General features: G+C 46.1%; 1 protein-coding gene across 8 annotated transcripts in view; it reads left to right on the top strand.

Moving 5' to 3' along the window:
• ANK1 (ankyrin 1) overlaps positions 1 to 17,224 on the top strand; it is a 2,823,483-nt gene that overhangs the window by 1,217,878 nt on the left and 1,588,381 nt on the right. For all 8 annotated transcript variants that reach the window (XM_069617665.1, XM_069617670.1, XM_069617666.1 and 5 more), the window contains one exon: positions 14,995 to 15,093. In XM_069617665.1, coding sequence (XP_069473766.1) covers positions 14,995 to 15,093 — 99 coding nt within the window. The remainder of the gene's footprint in view (positions 1 to 14,994; positions 15,094 to 17,224) is intronic.

Here is a 17,224-nt window from a genome sequence, read left to right on the forward strand (position 1 = left end):
CTCCCTAGGTTCAGAACACTGGAACTCTTCTGGAAAGCAGGAACTCTTTTCTTACCTAGGCGAGGCTGTGGAACGAGACACCTAAGCACCACAGGAGGCTATTTAAACCACACCCGATGGATGAATCTTGCTTTGCGTTATTCTGCATCCTCTGCAGCAGAAAGCTCATCGTGTCTTCTGCATCTGATCCTGGGCCTAAGGGAAAAAGGCTTACCATCCTGAATCCAGTCTTCAGCAACACCTATAAAGACAAGAAAGAACAGGTTAGCATTACGGTCTTCAGTGACAGCGCTTCTCTTACCTGGTCCATCGGCTGTCACCAACGCCTCGCGCTGCATTCCGGCATCTGAAAGACAAAGGCTTACCTACTCTTCGCGTGCTCCGGAGGTCTTCGCACTGCATTCCGGCATCTGAAAGACAAAAGCTTACCAACTCTTCACACGCTCCGGAGGCCTTCGGCGCTGCATCCCGCATCTGAAAGACAAAAGAAGGTGCGTTTAAAGACATTGGGTAACTTTATTACTCACGTGCCATTACTCCTTCCCACGCCGAACCCAGTGGGTATTCCGGCACCCTTCAGCAGCTCCGAACTTGTACCTGCAAGATAAAAGGACAGTTAGTGCGCATCGTGAAGCAGGCAACAAGCGCTTACTTACGTGCTTCCAGGCACTTCTATTCCTCACACGGGTTCCATCCTCAACTCACTTCAGCCCGTCATCCGCCATCGCCGGAACCCTGCAAAACAAGAGACATCATTACAAAAGACTTTTAAAGACATTTGACATACTCAGAACTTACCGTTCGTGCAGTAAACGACGGACAGCAGTCCTCTGAGGTCAAGAGGCCTGCACCCTTATCCAGTGAAGAAACTGGTTACGGCACCCTGCCCCGAGGCAGATGGAGAGCTCGGCGTTCACTTACCTAAGGTGAGAGCGTTAACCTTTGGGGTTCTACAGGAGAGGAGAAGGGGAAGAAGAGAGAGACACCCAATAACCCCAGTTCATTAATCCCATATTTTCTATCTGCAGACATCTTACTCTGCGAGTCAGACATACAGTGCACAGAGGTCCAGCCCAAAGAGCCAACCGTGTGTTACACATCACCTTTGAAGATACGGTATTCGCCCAGTCAAGACCGGCGCCTCTGTGGGAATCAGGTGAGCGTTACAGAACGCAAAGCCTACCGCAAAACTCCCGCCCAGGCGCTATGGAAACCTCGGATACCGATCAGCTAGCCCAGTTACTTGGGGAACTAAGAGCAGAAGTGCATGCAGCCCGTCAGGAAACGAACGCTCTAAGAAGGGAACTGATCATTTCCAAGGAGCGAACAGACGATCTCGCTAGACAATTGCTACAGTCACAAGCCGGACAGACCCCATTACCCGCATCAGGGGCAAATTTTCCTTCAACATCCTCTATGAATCCAGTGCAAATCAACCTACCTGGGAATGTAACTCTGGCTCCGCCCGAACGATTTTCTGGTGACCCAAAGAGGTTTGCAGTATTTATTAATCAGTGCCGGTTGCATTTCTTATGCCGGCCAGCAGCCTTTCCAACTGATCAAGCTAAAGTAGCTTTCGTGCTTTCGTACCTTAGTGGCAATGCGGCAGACTGGTCAATCCCTCTAGTTAATCAAGATGATCCGGTTCTCCATGATTTTCAAGCTTTTCAGCTCAGTATGGAAAAACTGTTCGCAAGACATTCACAGGGGCAGGCCTTGGACAATGAGCTTCTTTCGTTGCGACAGGGTAATCAAGACCTTTTGGCTTATATTGCGTCTTTCAACAGACTGATAGTGGAAACTCAATGGCCTGAGGACAAAAGGATTACACTGTTTTATAGAGGTCTACGTGGAGAGCTCAAAGATGTGTTGGCCCAAGTAGTGAATCCCCCGCAAGACTGTTCGGACTATATAGACTTAGTCGTTCAAATAGATCACAGACTGCAGAACAGGAAGGCCGATCGTTCCAAGTTTGATGCTCGAGTATTTTCCAAACCACCAACTCCTTCCAAAGGAGTAGACTCCGGGGAACCCATGCAAATAGGGGGCCTGAAAGGACCACTCACACAAAAGGAGCGGGAAAGGAGAAAACAGTTGCAATTATGCCTCTATTGCGGAAACTCAGGGCACTTTCTTCGAGACTGTCCGGTGAAACCAGCCAAGAAGGCAGTAGGAGCTGCAGTTACCAAGGTCACAAACTCTGAGCAGGGAAACGACCTCGCCCGACAAGAATAGAGGTCCTCTTGCCGAGCGTTAAAACCAGTTCCGTGACCTCGCATTTCGTGATACCTATGGTCCTCATTAGCCCTGATCATCCGGATCGATTACATGCGATTGAAGCTTACGTCGACAGCGGTGCCATCGGCAATTATGTGGATCATGAAATGGTTTTGAGGATGAATTTAACTCTTTGTCCCAAGGCTGTAAAGGACGTCATTACTACGGTGGATGGTACGGAGATAGCCTCCGGACCAGTAACGCATACCACTCAAGAAGTGACGCTAGTAAGTCAAGATGGACACCATGAGAAGATCGTGTTCGATGTGATCAAGGCCCCTCAGTTCCAGATTATTCTAGGAATACCTTGGTTGGAGAAACACAATCCTCAGATCGATTGGCGAGCAAGAACGGTTCAGTTTCCAGAATGTGTCTCTACTTGTCACCCTCCACCTGGTGTTGCACTGGCAGCAATTTCTTCGGAGACTCCCCAGTTACCTCCCGAATACCTAGAATTCCAAGATGTTTTCCGGAAGGATCAGGCTAACTCTCTACCTCCTCATAGGTCTTATGACTGCCAGATAGACCTGATACCTGGATCTACTCCTCCTTGTAGTAGAATTTATGCCCTCACCGAGCCTGAGAACCTTCACCTCCGACAATACCTGGATCAATACCTAGCGAATGGGTTTATTCGTCCTTCCAAGTCCCCTGCTTCTTCAGCTTTGTTCTTTGTGCCAAAAAAAGAAGGGGACCTTAGAACTTGTATAGATTATCGTGCCCTGAACCAGATCACCGTTAAGAATAGATATCCGTTACCTTTGATCCCTGAACTCCTGGACCAAGTCAGAAAAGCATGCATATATACAAAGCTGGATCTTAGAGGAGCCTACCACTTGGTACGAGTAAAAGAGGGCGATGAATGGAAGACGGCCTTCCGCACCAAGTATGGGCTATTTGAATATCAGGTCATGCCCTTCGGACTTTGCAATGCCCCGGCCGCCTTTCAATATTTTATGAACGATGTACTCCGAGAGCTCATAGATGTGTGTGTTGTTGTTTACATTGACGACATCCTCGTTTATTCTTCATCGGAATCTGAACATCGGAAACACGTGAAAATGGTCCTCGAGAGATTGCGTCAACACAAACTTTTCGCCAAGTTGGAAAAATGTGTTTTCAACGTGACTGAAGTTGAGTTCTTGGGATTCATATTATCACCTAGCGGAGTGCGTATGGATTCAAAGAAGGTCGATGCAATTCTCAAATGGCCATCACCATCCTCCGTAAAAGGTGTTCAAAGCATGTTAGGCTTCGCTAACTTTTACCGCAGGTTTATCCCCGAATTCTCTCGGAATAGTCCAGCCCATCACCGCCTTGTTAAAGAAAAACAAACGTTTTGAATGGTCTACCGAGGCGGAGCAAGCTTTCCAGAATTTGAAGACTAAATTTATCTCTGCCCCAATTTTAAAACATCCTCGCCCTGAACTCCCCTACATCGTTGAAACTGATGCTTCGAGCCTTGCCATGGGGGCAGTTCTATCACAAAAGGACCCAGTAACCAATCAGTTGCATCCCGTGGCATTTTGGTCCCGCAAATTCTCGCCTCCTGAAATCAATTACACTATTACTGATAAGGAACTTCTGGCTATCAAGTCTGCCTTTAAGGCTTGGCGGCATTATCTTCTGGGGGCCCGACACACCGTTACTGTGATTACGGATCACCGAAACCTGCAATATTTGAAAACCGCAAAAGCCCAATCCTCTAGACAACTCCGTTGGGCACTATTCTTTGCCGAGTTTGACTTCATAATTACCTATCGACCTGGTACAAAAAACGGTAAAGCTGATGCCCTTTCTCGGATGGGAGTGGAAGAACACTTGACCAACCCTAAACCTGTACCTATCATTCCCGAACAAAGAATTCTGGGTGTAATCGCCACACAATCCATAGAGGAAGTTAAGGATAAAGCCAGGCAACTTGTAACTCCAGCAGACATACAGAATTGGCATCTGCAGGGAAAGGACTTTGCAGTGAAGGACAACTTATTGTATTTCCAAGAACGATTATACCTGCCCAGCACAGATTTACAGAAAAAGGTAATCTCTTGTTATCACGATTCCTTAATGGAAGGACATTCCGGTATGGCCAAAACCTCAGAAAAGATCAAGCGCTACTTCTGGTGGCCGTCTTGGAAAAAAGATATCAGAGACTTTATAATGTCCTGTGGAGTATGCGCCCAAAACAAGAGTCAAAAGGAAAAACCAGCCGGCCTCTTACGCCCTATTGACATCCCACCTCGCCCTTGGCATATGCTTTCTATGGACTTCATCACCGATCTACCTCCATGCTCCGGATACAATACGATCCTAGTAATCGTGGACTTATTCTCCAAGATGGCGCATTTCATTCCACTCAAAGGCTTGCCAACAGCAACAACTCTGGCCCGAGAATTTCTCGAAAACATCGTCCGACTGCACGGTTTTCCTTCAGTTCTAATTTCGGATCGAGGTAGTCAATTCATTTCTCATTTTTGGAGAAGTTGCTGTCAGTCGGCTCAAATTGATGTGAGACTATCGACCAGTCACCACCCTCAAACCGACGGACAAACCGAGAGGACCAATCAAACTCTGGAACAGTATTTACGCTGCATGCTGCAACAAACTGAAAAAACTTGGAAAGATATCCTTTGGATAGCCGAATATGCCTACAATAACTCTGTCCACTCGGGAACTGGGAAAACCCCGTTTTTTCTTCTATACGGCAGTCACCCTCGAACCTCGGAGTTGGATCCACTCCAAGATCTTGGAACACCAGCAGTCGACTACCTGCATTCTACAATCACCCAAGCCTTTAAGGAAGCCGTTTCTCACCTTCAAAGGGCTAAGGAACAATACAAGAAAGGAGCAGATCAACATCGGAAGGAAGCCCCCCAATATCAAGTAGGAGATCAAGTCTGGTTATCCACCAAATATCTACCTCTAAAAGGACCACGCACATTCAACCCAAGATACCTTGGTCCCTATTCCATCACTACCATAGTAAACCCAGTAGCGGTCAAGTTGGACTTGCCCCCTCACATGAAGATACATCCGGTCTTCCACGTCTCTCTATTAAAACCCGTGCAACCTCAAACCCGACTAACTAAATCTCCAAAACCTATCCTAGTTGATGGAGAACTCGAGTTTGAAGTCAAAAGCATCCTGGACTCCAAGATCTCCAAATCTAAACTATTTTACCTAATTGACTGGAAAGGCTACGGCCCCCAAGAAAGATCCTGGGAACCTGCAGAATATGTCCACGCTCCTCGTCTAATCAAAAGATTCCATCGAACATTTCCTGACAAGCCCAAACCCCCGGAGAAGCCCGGTTTGGGAGGGGCCTTGAGGGGGGGTGCTGTCATGATCCCTGCTTCCAAAAGGTCAGGACTTACCCAACTCCCTTGGAAGCAGACCCATAACCCAGGTTCCGAGTGCCAACCAGTCCCAATTGGGACCTTTTGGACCCTGTCCTGGCGCCAGTGGCACCAGGCTCATAAATATGCCCAGTCCCAGCGCTGGAAGCGCCAGGCTCATAATGCTTGGGTGGACTTACCTGCAGCAGACCATGCTGCTTACTTACCTGCCAGTTGAGCCTCTAATCCTCTTCTGTTTGGGACTACTTTTCCTGTTGGGTGGGGCAGGAGCCACTCCCTAGGTTCAGAACACTGGAACTCTTCTGGAAAGCAGGAACTCTTTAATTACCTAGGCGAGGCTGTGGAAGGAGACACCTAAGCACCACAGGAGGCTATTTAAACCACACCCGATGGATGAATCTTGCTTTGCGTTATTCTGCATCCTCTGCAGCAGAACGCTCATCGTGTCTTCTGCATCTGATCCTGGGCCTAAGGGAAAAAGGCTTACCATCCTGAATCCAGTCTTCAGCAACACCTATAAAGACAAGAAAGAACAGGTTAGCATTACGGTCTTCAGTGACAGCGCTTCTCTTACCTGGTCCATCGGCTGTCACCAACGCCTCGCGCTGCATTCCGGCATCTGAAAGACAAAGGCTTACCTACTCTTCGCGTGCTCCGGAGGTCTTCGCACTGCATTCCGGCATCTGAAAGACAAAAGCTTACCAACTCTTTGCACGCTCCGGAGGCCTTCGGCGCTGCATCCCGCATCTGAAAGACAAAAGAAGGTGCGTTTAAAGACATTGGGTAACTTTATTACTCACGTGCCATTACTCCTTCCCACGCCGAACCCAGTGGGTATTCCGGCACCCTTCAGCAGCTCCGAACTTGTACCTGCAGGATAAAAGGACAGTTAGTGCGCATCGTGAAGCAGGCAACAGGCGCTTACTTACGTGCTTCCAGGCGCTTCTATTCCTCACACGGGTTCCATCCTCAACTCACTTCAGCCCGTCATCCGCCATCGCCGGAACCCTGCAAAACAAGAGACATCATTACAAAAGACTTTTAAAGACTTTTGAAATACTCAGAACTTACCGTTCGTGCAGTAAACGACGGACAGCAGTCCTCTGAGGTCAAGAGGCCTGCACCCTTATCCAGTGAAGAAACTGGTTACGGGACCCTGCCCCGAGGCAGATGGTGAGCTCGGCGTTCACTTACCTAAGGTGAGAGCGTTAACCTTTGGGGTTCTACAGGAGAAGAGAAGGGGAAGAAGAGAGAGACACCCAATAACCCCAGTTCATTAATCCCATATTTTCTATCTGCAGACATCTTACTCTGCGAGTCAGACATACAGTGCACAGAGTTCCAGCCCAAAGAGCCAACCGTGTGTTACACATCACCTTTGAAGATACGGTATTCGCCCAGTCAAGACCGGCGCCTCTGCGGGAATCAGGTGAGCGTTACACCTTGCCGGATTAAGTCCATCAAGCAATCTACATTCGGGAATTTGGACTCTGACTTCTTCAATGTGGGAAAGGATGATGGCTTGAACCCATAGGTGCAATTGAATGGAGATGTACGGATAGCCGAGTGATTTGAGTTGTTATAAGCGTATTCGGCTAAAGGTAGTAGATCCTTCCAATCATCCTGTGCCGCGGAGACATAGCTCCTGAGGTATCCTTCCAATGTTTGGTTGAGTCTTTCTGTCTGACCGTTAGATTGGGGGTGATAACCTGAGCTGAGGGCCCGTGAGATTCCAAGATAACGGCAGACAAGTTTCCAATACTGTGAAGTATATTGTGAACCTCTGTCAGAAATGATTGACTCCGGTAGGCCATGTAAAGTGAATATGTGATTGATGAAGATGCGGGGCATCAAGGCAGCAGAAGGCACTCCGGCAAGTGGGATGAAATGCGCCATCTTAGTAAAAGTATCTATTGTTACCATTATGGCAGAGCATCCTCTTGATGGTGGTAGGTCGACTATGAAATCTGTGGATGTTATTTGCCACGGTCGAGTGGGCAAAGGCATCTTGACTAGAAGTCCTAGAGGGAATTGCCGAGACGTTTTAGTTTGGAGACATACGGGACATGATCTAACATATTCTTTTATGTCCTTCCTCAACGAAGGCCACCAAAAGAAACGAGAAACCAATTCTTGTGTGGAGGCAAATCCCCTGTGTCCAGCTGATTTTGAACTGTGGCACATATTAAGGACTTCTTCCTGAAGTGTTTGTGTCGGAATAAACACCCTGTGTCCAAAGAAATAACAACCGTCTTCCAAAGTTAACACCAGTTGTGTAGACCGTGGTAGTTCTTTTTTAGCTGCTGGATTGGATTGGGATTTCAAACGTGTGAGAAAATCGGGAACTGTGTGTAGTCCCAGAGCCATTCGAGGAAAGATGGGTTCAGACCTGAAAGGGTTGTTCGGAAGCTGTTCCTTACGGGATAGAGCATCAGCCTTTAAATTTTCCCTTCCTGGGATGAAAGTAAAGGTGATTCGGAATGGTGAAAAGAAATGAGCCCATCTGGCTTGACGGCTGTTACAAGTTTGGGCATATTGCAGGATCCTGAGGTTGTGATGATCTGTCCGGACTTCTACTGGGCATTTGGCTCCCAGTAGTAGATGGCGCCATTCTTCGAATGCACGTTTGATTGCCAGTAACTCTTTCTCCAGTACTGTATAGTTTAGCTCTGCCGGAGCAAGGGTTTTGGATAGGTACGCTACTGGGCGTTCATGATCTGAGTTGTCTATTTGGAGCAGGACAGCCCCTAGGGCATACTGTGAGGCATTGGTTTCCACAATAAACCGACGGTTTTGATCCGGGGTTAACAACACTGGAGCTGAGGTAAAGAGCTCCTTAAGCCTTTTAAACGCTTGATCTGTGGTTTCTGTCCAAGAAAATGGGACTCCTTTCTTAAGGAGATTCTTCAAAAGCTGTGTTAGTCTGGAGAATTCAGGTATAAATCGTCAGTAGAAGTTAGAAAACTCCACAAAACGATGAATGTCTTTGCAAGAGACAGGCGTTGGCCAGTCCTGCGGATTGAACGTACCCCAAATAAGTAACCTGGGGTTGATGAAAAGAGTACTTTTCCAGCTTGCAGTATAACTGATTCTGCTTGAGTCGCCGCTGAACCTCTTCCACATGTTTCTCATGTTCCTGGGCTGTGTTGGAATAGACTAAAATGTCATCCAAATAGACAACGACGTTATGGAGGAGTAGGTTGGCGAATAGATGATCCATAAATTGTTGGAAGATAGCGGGAGCGTTTGAGAGGCCAAAAGGCATTACCCTATATTGGAAGTGGCCAAAAGGTGTTCGAAATGCTGTTTTCCACTCGTCCCCTGATTTTATTCGGATTAGGTGATAAGCTCCTTTCAAGTCCAATTTTGAATAGATGGTGGCCCCTTTGACGGCCTCCAAGATGTCAGGGATTAAGGGCATCGGATACTTGTCGGGAACTGTGATCTTATTCAGTCCCCGAAAGTCTATGCAAGGGCAGAGCTCAGCAATGTTCTTTTTTGATACAGAGAACAGGGAAGCGGCTGCTGGTGAGGTTGACTCAGTGATCAATCCATTCATTAAATTGACTCAAAGGTAATCTCGTAAAACCTCCTTTTCGTTGTTTGACAGAATGTACATCCGACCAAAAGGTAAAGGTTGATTTGGAATCAACTCAATTGTACCATCATCTCTTCTGTGAGGAGGTAATTGATTGTATTCAGTGGCGGCAAATACCTCTCAGTATTGTTGGTAGGCTTCTGGGAGACCTGCAATCTGATTTAGGGTTGTAACCCCTGGTGACCCCTGGATAGTGGACATCGAGTCTACCGATACTTTCTATTGTTCCCCTATGCAATGTGTCAGACAGTACTCTGACCCTAAGAAAAAAGATCCAGTGGTCCAGTTTATGAATGGATTGTGCTTTTTGAGCCAAGATAGACCTAGGATGATGGGATGATGAGCCGCTCGGATGATATCCAGGGTGAGACCCTTCCGATGAGATGCAATGGACATCAACAAAGGGCTGGTCTGATCTTTGATGGGTCCTGAAACCAATCGACTCCCATCCACGCTTTCCACTGGTATGGATTCTGCTTTGGAGGAACGTGGGATACCATGCAAAGCGGCCCAGTGATCGTCAATGAAGTTCCCTGCAGCTCTGCAGTCGATAAGTGCTGGAATATCCTGTAATAATCTATCTCCAATGGAAAATGAAACCCTCAACACTACCACGTTGGTATCAGTATGACTGGTACACATTGAAGAATGAAAGGACTGTGAGGAATCCGGTTGAAGAGTGGGACCCCGGACCGTGGTTCCTCTTACGACCGGGCCCTGGTGTTTCCCGAGCGCCTAGGCGGCGTGATCGGGCACTCTTGTAAGATATGTGTATTGGCGCCACAGTACATACACAAGCCTAAGGTCCTTCTGCGGTTCCGTTCTTCTGGTGTTAAGGGACCATCTTGAAGTTGACCCCTACTGCATAGGTTCGTCTGTAGCCTGAATCCTGGACGAGGGAGGAAAGGTGGAGGAGAATCGAGGAGCCCGGCCTCTTCTCGTTTCAGACAGTCTCTCCTTCATACGGTAATCTAACTGCAGAACTAGAGCAATTAATTCAGTTAGGTTGGTGGGACGTGGTACTCTGGACACTTCGTCCTTAAGATCTTCTGAAAGCCCTCTCCTAAAGATCGTAACCTGTGCATCATCGGACCAGGTGGTCTCACTCGCCATCTGCTTAAATTTAGTAATATAGGTCAGTATATCTAGATTTCTTTGTTTTAAATCAAGGAGATGTTCTTGGGAAGCTACCCGGATCACTTGTCGGCCGAACATGGTGCGAATGCTGTTACAAAAGGCTGTATGCAAGTCCAGAATGGGATTATTGCTAGTAATCAAATGAGTTGCCCAGGCTAAGGCTGGCCCTGTCATTTGTGAAACCATGTAACCCACGCGGTCTCGATCGGTATGGAAAAATGCCCCCTTGAACGTGAACTGCATGGCACAAGAATCAAGGAATTCTTTGACCTTATGTGGGTTACCATCAAACTGACCGCCTGGTAAAGGACCAGGAGGGACCTCTGAACAATGTGGTACGCGAGAGGCTGCAGCCTGCTGGGCTGCCTGCTGGGCTACCTGCTGGGCTGCCTGTTGTTGGTGCTGTCGCAGGGTGTTATTCTCCAGCTTAAGTTGTTGAACCTCAGTTGTTAATTATTGTACTGCAGCTATTAGCTGCTGGATCTGCTGTTGCTGTGGATCCATCTTCGGGGGTTCTCCGGAACCGACTCTAATCAACTGGAGCTAGTCAGCGACTGCTGACTACTTTTTTGAGCGTTGCTAACTGTCAACAATTATACTTTGTTGGACATAAATGAGATTTGCTCCAGGTGAACAGAGAAGGAAAACAGAAAATCACCTACCTGAACTGAGTTAATGGAGAGAAATGTCCTGTGCACTGGTGATATCGAGTAATGAATCTCTCTGTGACCTTCCCTGCAGTAATTAGGAATTCCCCTGAAAAACCCCTCCGGAGTCTGGCACAAAGGCTTGATCCCTGGGAGGTCCCCAGGGAAACCCTCACGGGGAATAAAACCCTGCGGAGAGCTGCTAGAGAGTGTTGTCTCCCCGAGATGTTCTTGCACGGGATGTGATTCCGCCTTCTGTGGTTTCTTAGGCTTCTTAGCGAACGTAACTGGTCTGGATATGAAGGTAAAGATTAGAGTAGGTTAGAGTAGGATAAGATTCCTTTCAAGCTGTCAGACCCCCGTAATATTCTATTCTATATCTTACCCCCGGTTTGTGGAAAGAACGGTGTCTTGCATAATAAATATGAAGGCAGGGGGAGGCCGCCTGGCGTTCCCAAGAATACTGAATAGATGGGCTAAGGAGAACAGTATAAATACAAACAGGGTAGATGAGGAATAGATAAAGATGATAAAACAATAGCAACAATCCAAAGGAGCAACAAAGAACGAAACACAAACGCCTACCAGTTTGTGAACAAGGGAAGCCACCCGGAGACTGCTCACGGGGGTGTGGCTGTAAGCCTGGAGTGTCGTGGTAGAAAAACCGTGCTAGAAGGAAAACATGAAAAAGGGAACAACAGATTACGGAGTACCCTAGACTGCAAATGGAAGGAGGATCAGGGCGGGGCGTAACGTAATACCTTGTTAAGAGCGAGGGTCCGAATACCGAACCAAAGTGAAACTGGGCTGAAACCACGCTCCTAAGGACCGTGGTTTTAATCGTCCGAGATCGGGTAACGATTTCTCTCGAACTGCCGTAGCGGTCTGCGGATCAAGAATAGAAGGAAGGGTTAGCGAGGTTATGAAGAGCGTCAGAAAGGGAGTCAAGAGTAAGGAAGTAAGGATAGGTAAATCACAAACAAACTAACTCACATAGCGCTTGTATACTCCTATGAGAGTAGCAACACACTGGACTCTTGGAGAATTCTGTTGATAAGCTTTTTGGGAGGATGTGACATCAGTGAGTTGCAGTATGTTCTGGGATAGAACATCTAGACTGTTGCTTTTGCAATGATCACCAGATAGGGCGGCCATGTTGGAATACTTCCCGGAATAAGAATCTGCCATACAGAACATGACACTCCCCCTCTAATCATTTTGATCTTTGTATTTCTAAGCAATGCTTTCCAGACTATTGCAACTCTCAGTATCATTTGTGATATGTGAATGTGTATTATCCTAGCAACCCTTTGCAGATCAGAGCTAGTACTTTAAATTGAATCCAATCAGTGATTAGCAATTTTTTAAGTTTCCCCAGTGCCTGGGTTTTTAAGGGATATTAGCCACCACCCTCACAGCAAACTTAAGTTGTACTTGAAGCTAAGAAAGCATATTTGATGTTACAATCAAGAGATAGTGACCATAGTCAACCCTGAGCTGCTAAGTGCTGTACCAATGGTATCAAAGAAATTCTCAGATTGAAAGGTGCAAATCCGTCTCTACTTTTTCATGAGGTTCCATGGCAAAGGTGCAGTCAAAGGTCACGCCTTTGGACTTTACTTTCTCATGTGAGCTACTAGCAATCAGGGTCTCAGGTTAATGATAATTGACTGTTTATGTCCTCTGGAAGAAGTGCAGCGTTTGCTACATTTAGACATATCCAATTTGATCTCACCCAAGAGTGAATTCTAGAGAAACCAGATTGAAGGTAACCAGTTCCATGAGCAGGAGCATCTAATAGTATAAAGACTTTCTTTGATTCTTCTTTTTAGTTATGCAAATTCCTTCCCAGTTTCATGAAAAGCCGATGATGAGAGTGCACATAAATGTTAATACCAAAAGTGGTGTCATGACCCCGGGAGATCCCTGCATGTTATCATAGATGGATCTGATATAAAGTCACAGAGGAAGAACGAAAGCCACCTCTTTTGTAGCAATGGCATACAATCCTGTTTAGTGAACACAAGCATCTCCATAAGTCAAATTCAACTATTAGGATAGTGTGGACAAGGGTGCCGAACACCAATAAAAGCTCAAACAATATCTATTACGTTGATGAACAGCCATCAATGAATTCAAAAAGATTAGTTTTTCTAGCAAGGTCGTTTCATTTTCTGTGCAAGGCCTACTTCTATCTTTCTGTTTCGTGCGCTCTCTCCCCACCTCCCCCCATACTTTCTCTTTACATCTCACTCTCGCTAATGCTTTGTCTGTGACCTCCTTTCCTCACTCTCTCTTTCACTTTGTCTCTCTAGCTCTTTATCTCTCCCCAGTCTGTCTCCCTATTTACCTAATCTCTCGCTCTCTCTCTCTCTGTCTCGCGCGCGCACACACACAGACACACTCTCTCGTTTGTACTGATCTTCTCTTTTATGCGCTTTCAATGGAAAATTAATTTTAATATGTCAGTGTCTCATATTCAAACATGTGCAAGGAGACTGGCGATTAAACAGGTTGGGCATTTGCCCTCTGGGCTAGCAGCCTAAAAGACTCCAGGGATGGTCCTTTGATGGTTTAGGGCTGCCTCCTTGCACGTGATCACCAGCCGCCCCTTCCTTCTCAAGAGCCAAAGCAGTTAAAACACACATTAACATAAATAAAGCGCCAGTAAGACTTTCAGCAGCACCTCCCAGGTCACTAGTCAGCTCATTGTGTTAGGCGCTTACTGGATAAATCTGTGCTCACACTGTAGATAACATGTTCAAGCCCAGGGATAACTTGTTCAAGCTTACTTTTTCTTTCTGTGTATAATGTGTATTAACATTGGTGCTCTGAACATAATAAGAAGCACTCAACAAATGATCATCAGTTATGTATGTTTTTTACCATGGTCTAGCCCCACTACCTTTGTCCGCCGGTTCAGAGCAAAATGTTGACTTTTTAGAAATGGGTTCAGAACGATTCCTATTTTTTGACAGTGCTTCTTAGCATAGTGGCGTTCACAGTGATGCATGGATGGAACTATCATCACAGCACTAAACTCCAACCCCTGGCCACGTCCATGCACTCTGCCCTTCAAGTTGCAGCAAGTACCCATACAAAAACTGGCACGCTCTTGACTGTACACTGCTATACACCCTTCTTTTCAGAACATGGTGCTGAACTCGCCATGAGTATGTAGCACTCAGCTTGTGCAGATCTGTAACTGACATTCAGATAGGACTGATGTGTGACTTGTATGCAGTTTGTGCTAATGGGTTTGGATGGGGCAGCTTTGGGTGCAGCCTGGCGTATGTGTTTGTGTGTGTGTAACTAGAATCAGTTTGTGTAGATGTGTAGCTAAAATGTAAGTTTGTGGTTAAAACGTATTTAAAATGCAGCGTGTTCTGATTATGTATATTATATTATATTTAACTTACTATTTTTGCTGGCAAGTGTCTAGCATGCCGTTTGTGCTGATGATGCATATTTAGCATGACGTTTTTGTTGATGTCTATTTAGCATTGCTTGGACTGATTTGTATCTGTATCTGCTCGTGTTGATATTTAGCATGTTGGTTTTGCTGATGTGTGTTAGTGTGCAGTTTCTGTTGATGAGTGTCTAGTGTGCATCCAGCATCCAGTTAGCACTTGTGTATCTAGCAAGCAGGTTTCACATATGTGGTTTTATGTATATAGCGCGTTTCTCTCGGTGATGTTTATCAAGCATGCACTTTTTGTCGATTATGTTTATGAAGTGCCAAGCTTGTGTGTATCTAGATTTCACTATATGTACAGTACAATGTATACTATTTTAGGTGCATTGGTTGTGAATGATATGTGTGCAGTTTGTTTGGATGATATATGTCTAGCGTGCAGTGTGGTTATCTGTATCTTGCCTGCCCTTTACGTGCATGTGTTATTTCTGTGTAATGTTAGATGATGCATTAATGTGTATCGTGGGTGACCTTTAATCTGATGTGTACTCTGTTCTCTCGTAGAGTTCCCTCACTCCACTGCATCTGGTGGCCCAGGAGGGCCATGTTTCTGTGGCAGACATCCTCATCAGTCATGGAGCCTCCGTGGGGGCCACTTCAAGGGTAACACAAAGCCATTAGGCCAGTTCCACTATTCTAGCCTCCTCTATTGTATATACATGACTAATTATTAACTTTCCCTGGGGTTGTGGGAGAAAGAGGCAGCTCCTACCCGAATTTAACATTTCCTTTAGGTAGAAAATGCAGAGGAGATTCTAATTTAACAAATGTTCTGTTAAAAATGTACCAATTAACATGATTCTCAGTGTGCGTGCAGTTCTCTAAAGAGTATATCTTTACCATCCTTCTTTCCAGTCAGGAAGCAACTCGTTTCCGGGGTTATGGAGAAGAAACTTGTAGCTGGTAGGAGAGGATTGATCAGTCTCATAGGGGGAAAGGCTTCCTGGGAGAAGGTTGTGCAGGCACTTTGTAGGCAGTCGTACTGGGAGAATATATTTTTTTTTCTCCTGGGACGTCTCAGAGTGAGAAGACTGAGTGATCTCCTCCTAAATGTTGTTGAGAGAAGGCAGCCCTTTTTCTGGCCTACAGACCAGGGAGAAGGCTGTGGGATCCCTTGTGAAGTCTCATTGAGAAAAGGATGAGTGGTTTCTTGGGAAGTCTTAACGTGACAGGTTGGAATTCTTAAAGTGACAGGTGGATCAATCTGTTGTGAAGTTTAACTGAAAGAAGACTGAGCAGCCTCTTGTGATGTGTCAGTGGGAGAAAGTCGATAGGCCTCATGTAAATTCTTATTTGGAACCAGCCGAAGAGTTGTAGGCGGTACATTGGTCCTGGAAGGGAAGAGACCACCTCACAATCTCAAAACTGGTATGTGATCTATACACCTCTGCATAGCGAAGTATTTTCTTAAACTAAGGCAACAAATGGAAGGCCGTGAGGTTACACAGGAAAGCTGAAGCCTTCAGGAGATGTGAGAATCATGCATGATAGCATATATAACTTTCACTCACAGTAAATGATTTAGTAAAAGTGTTGTCAATACAGATATTTCTTAAAGAAGAATCACTTCATAATATCCCTGCAAATCCCACTCTCACACCAAAATGTTACATAATACTGGAAACTGGAACTTTCCAGCCAATCTTGACTTACACTGGGGGTAAATATGAGGACAGTGTAGCATGTTTACAAAATTCCCAAAGCCCAAAAACAATGTGGATAGATACAGAGCCATTCAGTACTGATAAATGTGTGAAACAGAATCACAAATTGATGTTTCTGGCAACAGCATTACTATTATAGGTGCTGAAGGTCGAGCTCTAACTCTCCTAGAACTTTTGGAGAGCAAGTAGGTATAAATGGTTGGTACTTCATGGTTGCAAGGACTCACACTCCAGTTTTGGAGGAGATGAACGTTACTGCGGAGGAGGTATTCTCAGTGCATGGGCTAGTGATTTCAGTGACATGTGCATTAAATCAGACTACTTGTTCAAAACTGAAATAATGCAATTCAATTGTTTGTATTCTCCCGCATAGTCCTCATCAGATAGATATCCATTCCAGCGTCAGCTGCTCGGATACCTTTTCGACAGGGGTCGTAGTACGGCTCGACTGTAGATACCTCTTGACTCGATCGTGCCACTCATCAGCTCCGGACATGATGTCTGCTGCCATATATACTACGTCACTACGCTCCCGTACCTCAGTTCCTTTTTTCAACACGCTCAGCACACTGCTTTTCGGAATGAGTCTTGTGAGAGAAATAGCCATTTCGATAACATTCGACTAAAATTGTCATTTTTGACCGCTTTTCGTCGACATATCTGCTGCTTAGGCGTTCGGGATCAAGCAGTGTCACGACTGCAATGCCAAGATGTCGATCACTGACCTGCATGGCATCTGTGTGTGGTGTCTGGGTAAGGATCACGTGATCGCAGATTGTGACTCATGTCAGCAGATGAACCCCAAGTCGTTACGGGAATGGTTGGCAAAGCTAGCGCTCGTGCGACCCCTGTGGAAATCCCCGGCTCGTCGACTGCCAGGACGTGGGGCAGGAGACAGAAGGTCCTAACTCCGAGAAGCAGGGCAGGCATCGGAAGATGGCCAAGAAAAGGTTGCATTCTGGATGCATTCTCTGAGCCATTTGTCGTCCTCGTCTTCCCACAAAAAGAACCAGCGCTAACTGCTCAGACACAACTCCGATTTGTCGGAGCAAAGCAATAAGACCTATACG

The sequence above is a fragment of the Ambystoma mexicanum genome, chromosome 10 (assembly GCF_040938575.1).
Source record: "Ambystoma mexicanum isolate Mex_15411 chromosome 10, UKY_AmexF1_1, whole genome shotgun sequence".
NCBI lineage: Eukaryota > Metazoa > Chordata > Amphibia > Caudata > Ambystomatidae > Ambystoma > Ambystoma mexicanum.